General features: G+C 47.3%; 1 protein-coding gene across 3 annotated transcripts in view; it reads left to right on the top strand.

The window, feature by feature from the left end:
- The first annotated feature begins 678 nt into the window (after positions 1–678).
- Ddi2 (DNA damage inducible 1 homolog 2) overlaps positions 679–11,132 on the top strand; it is a 45,741-nt gene continuing 35,287 nt past the window's right edge. Inside the window, exons 1-2 of one of the 3 annotated variants that reach the window (XM_006239305.5) lie at positions 679–1,049; positions 9,901–10,030. In XM_006239305.5, coding sequence (XP_006239367.1) covers positions 912–1,049; positions 9,901–10,030 — 268 coding nt within the window. In that variant the 5' untranslated portion in view covers positions 679–911. Of the gene's footprint in view, positions 1,050–8,435; positions 9,050–9,900; positions 10,031–11,132 lie in introns of those variants that run through there. The other 2 variants (NM_001395586.1, XM_006239306.5) reach the window with 2 other exon arrangements.

The following is an 11,132-nucleotide window of genomic DNA, read 5'->3' as shown; positions in this document are numbered from 1 at the left end:
TGTTCAGCCTCCTGATTGACTGGGATTACAGGTTTGTACCACCAGTCCCAGCACAGGGAGTAAATTCTAAACCGTACCCAGTAAAGGCCCTGTGCTGGATGCAGTCTAAGAGTGAGGTAACTAAGACAGAAGAATAAAGCTATGTGTGTCTGCCAGCGCAGAGGCGCGCTGCACTGGGCATCCGCAGGCTGGGATGTCCGCCCCCACTCCCAGCATAGCAAAGATTTAGGTGTTCATCCTACATTCATTACCAAGACGAAAACAAGTTAACATTACAAGTTAATGGAATAGCTTAATAAACAACTGTATAAAAAAGTTAATGGAATTCACAACTTCCATTTCGAAAACTCTGTTTTAGAAAGATGTGCTTAATTAAAGTCTCCTATAGCAGATGGAGAGTCAAGGATGAGGATTCGTGTCTTTTATCCATTTTTATGTGCAGGCCAAGAGCAGAGTAGGTGCCTGATGGATAACTGGAACTGGGATCATGGAGTACTCCCGAGCTCAAGTATTAAATCAACCAACCATGGGGTTTCCCCACCCCCGCTTTCCCATTCCTCCCTCCGGTTCCCCTAGCCCCGCCCCACATCCAAGAGTCGCGAAGGAGGCTGCAGCCTGGCGTGCTTTACGGCTGTCGCGTTGCGACGGGGCGGGGCGCCGGGCGGCCCGCGCGCTTGACGGCAGCGGTGGGAGGCAGGCCGGCAGGCAGACGGCCTCGCAGGCGGGTGGCGGCGGCCGCGCTGGCTGCTGAGGGCGGGAGCGAGTGAGTCACTGCGCGCGTGTGAGGGAGGGAAGGAGCGAGCGAGCGAGCAGCCCGCGCCCGCCGCCCTCCCGCAGCTCCCGCCAGGCCCCCCGCCGCCGGCTGCCCTCCGCCCAGGCCGGGCCGAGCCGAGCCGGGTCGGGCCCGGGCCATGCTGCTCACCGTGTACTGTGTGCGGAGGGACCTCTCCGAGGTGACCTTTTCCCTCCAGGTCGACGCCGACTTCGAGCTGCACAACTTCCGCGCGCTGTGCGAGCTCGAGTCCGGGATCCCTGCCGCCGAGAGCCAGGTACGCCGGGGCAGCGAGCGGGGCCTCCAGCCGCTGCGGCCGGGGAGCTGGGGGGCGGCGGGGGCCGAGTCCTGCAGCCTCCCGTAGATGCACACACTGCAGCTAGAGGGGCACGTGCACGGGCGGGCAGCCCTCCCCACCTTCTGGCCTTCGGGAGCCCTGGCTTCTCATCTCGTACCTTCTGCCTTTCCAACCAGAAATACCAGTTTGGATCACTGGGAGAAAGACACTGGCCTGGGGTTCGCTTATTTGGACCGCTTCAGTATGCGCAGTTTACCTGGAGAATTCAGATTTGCAGTTGAAAGTGAGGGGGAAAAGTTTGAGACTCTCTCTGCCATTGACGTCCCTGGAAATGCTTCCCTACAGTTTGCGTTTCTGCTTAATTTATGATACATATATTAAAGGTGATTAGGTGAATTCAGTCTGTCTGTTTCTCTTGGACCAAAACCCTCCTCCTTTCTGGGCCCAATTCAGTTGGGTCAGTTGAAAGCTCAGTGCTTTCGAAAGATATTAGCTTGAAAATGGCCTACTGTCTGAAGACCCTCGAGGAACTCGGTGTTGAGTTCAAGCTTTCTTGTGTTTTAACAAGAAAATATAGTCTCAAAATGATTTGGAGTCCTTAGTAGGCTTCATCAAACAATAAGAGGACTATTCTGTAATCTTTGCACTAAATCCCTTAAGATTCTAACCAAAGTGGACCTGGCTGGGTGTAGTCTAAACATCAGAAAATTATAGACAGCTCCCAAGGCCCCAGAATGTAAATCTTGATTTCCTTCTGCAATTATGAAATAGTTCCAAAACCTATTGCCCAACGACTGCTTGTTCTGTCCTGACTTATGCTAAACATGTGTCAATATTTTGTTCAGAAGTATGATTCCTTTACACAATGTGAACTTTAGAACCTTGGCTTGCAACTCTTTCTGGAAGGATCTATTTTAGGGAAGGAGGTGCCACTCACATACCCAGTCTGTCAAAAGTTGGGAATAAACAGCTCCCCCGATTTTCATAGAAAAAGTAAACCACAAAAACCTAGGACCGGGGCTGGAGAGATGGCTCAGCCGCTAAGAGCAGTGGCTGATTTTCCAGAGGCCTTGAGTTCAAATCCCAGCAACCACACGGTGGCTCACAACCATCTGTAATGAGATCTGATGCCCTCTTCTGATGTGTCTGAAGACAGCCACAGTGTACTCATATATAATAAATAACTCTTTAAAAAAAGGGGGGGGGGACCTAGGACCCGGTTCCTGTTGGACAATTTCATATTGGTGGCAGGGGCAAGCTTGGACCAGGGAGTTTAGAGAGGGGGAATTTGACTTTTAGAAAAATTGATTGGAGTCTTTTGTTGTTTGTTTTGTCTCACCATATTGAACATATTGGCTCCGGTGTAAACTCACAGAGATCCCTGTTGACTCCGCCTCCCAAGTGATTGGCATAAAGGCAGGAGCCATCACAATCAGCTACTTTTGTTCTTTTTGAGACAAGGTCTCAACTATGAGGCCAAGGCTGGCCTCAGACAGCAGCCCTCCTGTTTCAGACTCCTGTACCGCAGGGATTATAAGAATACACTATCATGCCCAACTTCACTTTTCCGTTTTGAAATTTTTTCAGTTGGTTTTGTGTGTGGGTGAGGGTGTGGGTGTTTTGATTACCCAAGTTATAATTGCCAGCTGATGGGGAATAATTCTGAGTTTGTTAGTAGGACTTGAGGTCGACAGAGGCTGAAGCTGTTTCTCTGCTGTTTCTCTTCCTACATCCTGTCTGCACGTCAGCCAGGCCAGGCGCTACCACTGGGTTATATGTTCCCTGCCCAGCCCATGGCGCTCAGATGTCTGTGAAAAAAATGTTAGGTAAATTAAAGGGGATATCAGAGTGAGTCATAATTGTATGGTGAAGGAGGGTTCTGTCTTCTGCCAGTTTTGGGTGTGAAGGGTACTATTTGGACAATTAGGCTAGCTCTAAGTTCTTCACTAAGTAAATTTGGTATTTACTTTCCTCCCAACCCAAATTAGTGTACAGAAACCTAGATTCCAACTAGTGTTAAGCCTGTATTAAATAGCTGTAAACAGCACCCTGTTTTTCAAGTTAGTGCTGTTGGCTCTGTGTAACCTGACAACTCAGTGTCTATTTTAAGAGCTGATTTTTAAGTGGGGGGTCGCTCGTCTAGTTCACTGGCTACCCCCCTCAGGCAGGAACAGGATCCACCCCAGACACTTGAGTCACTTCCTTTTATTGGATCATAAAAGTAAACATTGTCTTTTGGTTTTTGTTTTTGTTTAAGTCCTAGTCATGTCTTATTTGAGCTCCCTAGCCAGTTTTTCTTCTGCCTCGTCCTTCCTCTCAGCTTTCTTTCAGTGTGCTTAGTTTCTTCCATTTCATCTCTTGGCTTGCCCTCGGAGTCTCACTTTAACCACATGTGCAGGTGGAAATGGTTTCTCTTCTAGACGTAGTATTCTCATGGTACGTTCTGTCTACCATCTCCCCATAAATGAGGTGTCTGTGATCCTGCTCACAGTGCCTTCTACATAAATGCCTGACTTATGTACTGTGCATGTGTGTGTTCAGTTATATGGTATATAGGATGGTACGCAGCTAACAGGTATTATATATGTGGGTATACTATACATCAGTTATATACACTAGGTAATAATGTACAGTATACAGAGATGCAAATAGAACTCAAGGAAAGCTAAGCTAAGCTGAGTGGTGGTGCGTGTCTTTAATCCCGGAATTTAAGAGGCAGAGGCCAGTAGATCTCTGAGTTCAAGGTGAGCCTGGTCTATAGCTCACGTTCCTAGACAGCCAGGGATACAAAGAGAAGCCATGTGGGACTTGGGAGAAGGATAACTAGAATGAATGTAAATGGGATTAAGAGCACTTGTTGTTTTTACAGAGGACTCTCACAGAGGTTTGATTCCCAGCACCCATACAGTGGCTCCCAACCATCAGTGACTCTAGTTCAGCAGGATTCCACGCCCTCTGCTGGCCTCTGTGGGCATCAGGCATGCACATGTATAGACATACAGGCAAAGTACACATAAATAAGTATAATTTTTTTTAAAAATTAGAAAATAAAAATGGTCGCGCTTTCTGTTTGCTTCCTAACCCCTGAAGGATTGTCCTGCACAGGGAGCGCCATCTTTCATCAGCAGCATTTGTACTCCAGTCACTTGGAAAAGGTGTTAATTCTTTGACGGCTCTCGTCTGATTATAGTAGTTCTAATCTAATGACAATGAATTTAGAGTAGAAACCATCTTGTACTGCGATTACAGCAGAGCCTGTTCAGTCTCAGAGCAAGTGTGGACATGGCAGCCAGGAGCTCAGGGTGATGCTTTGATGCAGGCTGCACTGGGCTGACCGCAATCATTAGGGCTCAGCTTCACCTTGTTAATGCCTTGACACTTGTGAAACACAGTTTACTTCTGTGGCTGGTGTGGAGTAAAGCCTGTGCAGAAGGACGGGCCCTCACTGAGAGGCATGTGTAAGTGTAAGTGGCGGCTAACAGCAGTAGCTGGGACCCTAGCAATGCCACTTTGCACACCTGTGTTTGCTTTACAAAAATGCTGCTTTAATCCATGGAAACTGGAAGTTCTGTGGTGGCTATTTATGATGCGTTTGTTGTGTTTATTTCCTTAAGTAATCCTCCCCACCCCACCCCCTTTTTTTTCTGGTAAATGCTGAATCGTCACAGTAGAAAGGTAGAAAGGTATAGAAAAGAACAGAGACTGCTACCCACCCACTTATTCCTCATGGCCCAGGGATAACTGCACACTGAGTGTTAGCTTGGTTTGGGTTAGTTTTTTGTCTGATATTTGAGACCGACAGTTCAAGGCTAGCAGCAAAGGCTGCGTAGTAAGAACCTGTCTCAAAAAAAAATTTTTTTTCGTTGCGGTGCTGAACACGGTGGCTCACACTGTTACTCCCAGTACTGGGTAAGCAGACTCAGGTGGAGCTCTGAGATCTAGGCTATCCTGGTCTACGTAGGAGACCTTGTTTCAGAAAAATAAGATGTACTGAGTTGGAGATAGCTGGTAGCGTGCTTGTCTGCTATGCATTAGATCCTCAACACTGTCAACAGAAAACCAGACAGGGCTTCTCTGTGTAACCCTGGCTGTCCTGGCACTCTCTCTGTCGACCAGGCTGGCCTTGAACTCACAGAGCTCTGCCTCCTGAGTGCTGGGATTAAAAATGTGAGCCACCACACTCGGCGACACTAGAAGACATTTTGATGTCATGCGTAAAGGTTTTAGAGTTGTATTAATTATATTAATGAGGGCTGGAGAGATGGCTCAGCGGTTAAGAGCACCGGACTACTCTTCCAGAGGTTCTGAGTTCAATTCCCAGCAACCACATGGTGACTCACAACCATCTGTAAAGAGATCCGATGCCCTCTTCTGGTGTGTCTGAAGACAGCTACAGTGTACTTATATATAATAAATGAATAAATCTTTAATAAATTATATTAATGAGTCTGTTGCTAGGTGTTGATTAAAGTTGAAGTTGTGTCTCTAGAATGTTTCTCTGGTACCAAGTCTGCAGATTTACACTGAATGATAGATTTATCCTAGTGTGCTGTTGTGAGCGGCAGGGCTCAGGTTTTCCATGCCCTCTTTTGAGGGGTACAGGTGTGATAAGAGCTGTGCTGTCCAGCACCAGCTTGCCTTTTGTTTGCTGATAGAGACGGGAAGTCGTGGATCTAGGCATAGTCATATTAAGTTGGAAGATGATATGGGTTTGTTTAAGACAGGTATCAGGGGTTGGGGATTTGGCTCAGCGGTAGAGCACTTGCCTAGCAAGCGCAAGGCCCTGGGTTCGGTGCCCCAGCTCCGAAAAAAAAAGGGGGGGGGCTGGAGAGATGGCTCAGCGGTTAAGAGCACCCGACTGCTCTTCCAGAGGTCATGAGCTCAATTCCCAGCAACCACATGGTGGCTCACAACCATCTGTAAAGAGATCCGATTCTCTCTTCTGGTGTATCTGAAGACAGCTACAGTGTACTTATATATAATAAATGAATAAATCTTTAAAAAAAAAAAAGACAGGTATCAGTTAGCCCAGGCTAGCTTTGAGCCACTTATCTTCCTGCCTCTGCAGGCTGGCCTAAGGGTGATTTTCTTAAGGACTTAAGAGGCAAAGTTTTTGCCTTTCTTGAACTATTTTGAGCTAGAGTCTCAACAGCCAAGACTGGCCTTAAGCCCACCCTAAGTGTTGGGATTACAGTGTATGTTTCCAAGTTCTGTTTCTTGTTGATTTTGGTTCTTACATTTTTTTCTACCCAGTCCAGCGTGGTGGCTAATTTTGTTGTCAACACAACTGAATTAGCCTTCCCGGGGGATCAGAGAAACACACCTCCACATGTGCCTATTACAACATTTTCAGAGACAGTTGCATCATGGGGCACTGACCTAACCCATGGATTAACCAATCCTTTGATGAATTCATAATAAAGTGGAATTATTGGGAGGTGGTGAAGATGGGGCCTGGTTGGAGGAAGAGGGTCATTGAAGTGTGTCCTTGGGATGTGTCTTCCTGCCTTCTCTGTTTTCTGGTGTGCTGTGATGTAAACAGTCTTTCACAGTGCCCTTCTGATCACGATCCAAATCCTTTGAAATCAGAGCTAAACAAATGTCAATGCCCAGGTAACTAATCTACCCATTTTGGAGAGGTTGGGTCAAGTGTTCCATAACTATGCCTGATGTCAGTGACTATCTGGAACTTAACCACTTATCTGTTGATCATGATTGTCTCCATCATGTTCTCCTTCCCTTCCCTCTTCTCAGATGGTTTTGAGACAGGGTTTTCTATGTAGCCTGGGCTGTCCTGGAATTCTATGTAGACCAGGTTGGCCTCAAACTCAGATCCAGAGATCTGCCTGCCTCTGCCTCCTGAGTGCTAGGATTAAAAGTGAATGCTGTTATTCTTGGTTTCTGTTGTCGTGCTTTTAAAAAGAAGATACTGGGCTAGGGAGATAGCTCAGGAGTTACGAGTACACTGACTGCTCTAGCTGAAGGTCGGGTTCAGTTCCTGGAATCCAAATGGTGGCTCACAAACATTTGTAATTCCAGTTTTACAGAATCTGACACTCTTCTGATCTCCGCACTCCACCAGGCATGCAGGTGAAAAAATGGGCCAACCAAGACGACACTAGGCATTGCACTCTCCCCCACCCCACCCCTGCCTAGTCCCACCCCTGCCTAGTCCTGTTCTTTGCAGTGGAGGGGTAGATTCTTATGGTACAGGATGACTTAGAGGCTAGTATCTCAGGCTGCTTTGGGTGCTGTAAAAGGTTATCATTTTTAATGTCAAGCATATAGAACTCCAGTTTCAGTTCTCTCTTTTTTTAAGATTTTATTTATTTACTTCATGAATGTGAGTACACGGTTGCTGTCTTTCGACACACAAGAAGAGGGCATCAGATTCCATTACAGATGGTTGTGAGCCACCGTGTGGTAGCTGGGAATTGAACTCAGGACCTCTGGAAGAGCAGGCAGTGCTCTTAACCACTGAGCCATCTCTCCAGCCCCAGTTTCAGTTCTCTTAATGGCTGTGTGACCTCTGTGTCTTCTGGTCCATAAAATTGGACAAATGATCCTTGTTAAAATGATTGACATACAGTGAGCCAGCATGAGAGTTAAGTGGGAGCATGGGGACTTGAGGACTTGACATGCTAGCTCAGGAGGGCCTCCCTTGGTGGTGGCAGGGTGCTCTTTTCAATTTGGATGTTCATGCTGTACCCCACTGGAAGAGGACCCATGGGTTCTTTCATGCCGGGCAGAGGTTTCCCTACTGAACCACAGCCTCAGACCCTAAGGCGCTCTTAACTTCCTGAGTTTGTTTCTTTATAAATGATCTGTTTTCTAGTAAGACTATCTTGTGTGTCTGCCTTGGGAGACTAGTCATGTGTCTTTAAATACACTGACAGCTGACTCTCTGAGCCTGAGAAGCTATTGGCGACCTCTTCACGGTGGCTTAGTAGTGTCGATGCCACCCAGGTACACAGCCTCTGCTCTGGTTTATGGTTGTTTTCTACTCAACCTCCACAAGCTATGTGGAGCACAACTTTCTCTCTATATTACCAAAGGGAAAAAGAGTCTTGTTTCTACCTCAAGTATGAGATCTGCACTCTACATAAGTGTTAGGACAAGAGTTTGACTTTTAGAGTTTCTCTGTGTAGTAGCCCTGGCTGCCCTGGACTCAAATTGTAGACCAGGTTGGCTTCAAAGTCACAGAGATCCGCCTGGTTGCAGTCATTTTTTGGTTCTTTTTTTTTTTTTTTCGGAGCTGGGGATCGAACCCAGGGCCTTGCGCTTCCTAGGCAAGCGCTCTACCACTGAGCTAAATCCCCAACCAGTCATTTTTAGTTATGTATAAAATTTGTAAAATTGGACAGACAAGTTCTGTTCTCTTGTCTCTAGAAGGATTCAGTTTTGAAGAGTCACTTTTTGCCCTGTCACCACAGACTTGGGAGCAGAATGACAGTGAATGGTCAGAGTGGCCCGTGTAGGTGCTGTCTGCTCGCCCTGTGCCTAGGACCTTTGCTAAGAGAGCGTGTGGGTGGATGAGGGAGGCTTGGCGGTAGAGCTCAGCGGTAGACAAGTTGCTGACCAGGTACAAAGCCCTGGACTTAGCTTGGAAAAGGAACCAGAAGGGACATCTGTTGTGATCAGTCCTGGTGGCTTGCTGGACACAAGAAATTTGACTCTTGGCCCACCTAGTGGCAGGGCCCCTCCCAGAGTTCCTGGCTGAGTTAATACCCAGCTCAGGTTGCTCTGTTGGCTCGTGGCCCAGTGCAGAGTCTACTCAGGGTGCTGCTGTGGCTCAGGCCCCAGTCTGTTCTGCGGACTGTGTGATGACATAGGGGCCACGTCACACCCTTATGTGGCTATGTCAGGGTGCCGCTGTGTGTTCCATCCCTTCTTCCCCTCATACTGCTCTCTGCTGTTGTACTATGATTGGCTCGCGTGTTTCCTTTCCTATTTATGTTTCTTTCACAAGCGGGAGTGCGGTAAGTCTTTGGGGATGAAGAGAGAGGCCCGCGGGTGCACAACTCACCTAAGTGCTCACCTCACTCCAGTCAGCCGCCATGGCTGGGCTGGGTTGTTTTCCAGTTGAAAACATTGTCATCTTCTTACCCTGAGCTTCTGGATTGTCATTTGTCAGATGTTTTGTTTTTCAATTTATTTATTTACTTATTTATTTATTGAGAACTTGATCTTTGTGCTGAACAAGAGTTGGGTAAGGTCAGAAGCAGCCAGAGTGTAAGGTCTGAAAATTGCTGCAGGAAGACCCCAGACTCAGACAGCAGGCACAGACCAAGCCTTTGCTCTGCAGAGACAGCCAGCGTGCGGGGTGGGGGGATGGGGGGGGGCTCGGTCATTCTTCGAAAGGGCAACCCCAGACAGAGACCCGAAGGCTTTCTCAGAGGGAACTGGGTCGGGGATAGGGGTGCAGGGGGTATGCGCTAGGATTGGGTAATCTAAAAGTTCATTGGTAGGTGCTAGGGGGTCCTGTGTGATGAACGTTTAACCGTAGGATGAGATGGGCTGCCCAGCACAGATGCCCCATTCTGAGAGAAGTAGTTCTCCATTTTTGTGGTTATCCCCAGGCTGTTCTTTGGGAGGGGGTTTACAGTCTTGGTCTGGATTTTATGGTCTGTTCCTGGAGCTGGTGCCTTAGGGTCTTTCCTTAAATGGAGACAAATGGGGTTTATGTTGTCCTTTCATAGTAGGAGACAGGCAGGACTTTGGATTTCCGTCTAGTCATGGTGGGAGCCCATGAAATGGTCTTGTACAGGAAACAGGATGAAGGAAAAGTGTTGCTTCTCTGTACTTGATACCACTGGATCTTCCCTTGCAGATTGTCTACGCAGAAAGACCTCTCACGGACAACCACAGGTCACTGGCTTCTTACGGTTTAAAAGATGGCGATGTTGTAATTCTGCGACAGAAGGAGAATGCAGACCCTCGCCCTTCAGTGCAGTTCTCAAGTAAGAGCAACACTCACCATGTTCTCTCTAACACAGACGTGAGTAGGTAGAGCAGAGGGTTTATGTGTTAGAATCAGACTAACAGTGTAGACATGGCTGCCTGTTGTGTAACCTGGGACAAGTCATTGGACTTCCAAATCAAAGTCTCTTCGGTAGTAAGGTAGGTTTCGTGATTAACTTAGAGCTGGCACATTGTGAACCCTTAGTCAGGATTAGCTTGTGCTGTCCTCAGTGATGGTTCCATGATGATGTTTGGTTTGTCCCTAGGAAGATCTTGGAGACTTGGGTTAGCCTGTGCTTCCTGACAGACTTACTACAGTATATCTAGTCATCAGCTTCTTGGCCCCATATTTTTTCTGGTCTCCTTACTTGGTTGTGGGGGATGTAATTCACTCCTCTTTACTTCATCAAGAGACAAAGGTCGTTTAAATGATGTCATCAGTTATGCAACTAGCAAGTAAAAACAGCGATTGAAATGGTGCATCCTGTTAGTCCTCTTTTTTAAAGCTTGCTTTATTTATTTGGTTTTTGGTCTTTCTTTCTTTCTTTCTTTCTTTCTTTCTTTCTTTCTTTCTTTCTTTCTTTCTTTCTTTCTTTCTTTCTTTCTTTCTTTCTTTCTTTTTTTGGAGCTGGGGACTGAACCCAGGGCCTTGCGCTTGCTAGGCAAGCGCTCTACCACTGAGCTAAATCCCCAACCCCTGTTTTTGTTTTTTGTTTTACTTATTTATTTACTTACTGTGTTTGAGTTCACTGTCCTCAGACAAACCAGAAGAGGGCATCAGGACCTCTGGAAGTGCAGTCAGTGCTCTTAACTGCTGAGCCACCTCTCCAGCCCCTAATCATATATTTTTATAATTTGCTTTTTTTCATTAATTAGTTTATTTTATATGCCGATTGAGGGTTCCCCTCCTTCCCTTCCCCCTCTCCCCATCCCTCCTTCCCTCCCTTTCTCCTCAGGGAAGAGTCGGCCTCCCATGGATGTCAGCTTCAGCATATGGAGTTGCAGTGGGACTAGGTGCACCTCCTACCGAGGCTGGGCAATGCAGCCCAGTTAGGGGACAGGGAGTCTGAGGCAGACCTGTGCCTGCCGTTAGGGGTACCC

This window comes from Rattus norvegicus, chromosome 5, assembly GCF_036323735.1.
Source record: "Rattus norvegicus strain BN/NHsdMcwi chromosome 5, GRCr8, whole genome shotgun sequence".
NCBI classification, from domain to species: domain Eukaryota; kingdom Metazoa; phylum Chordata; class Mammalia; order Rodentia; family Muridae; genus Rattus; species Rattus norvegicus.
The sequence above is the reverse complement of the archived record's forward strand: the minus strand, read 5'-3'. Positions and strand labels throughout refer to the sequence as shown.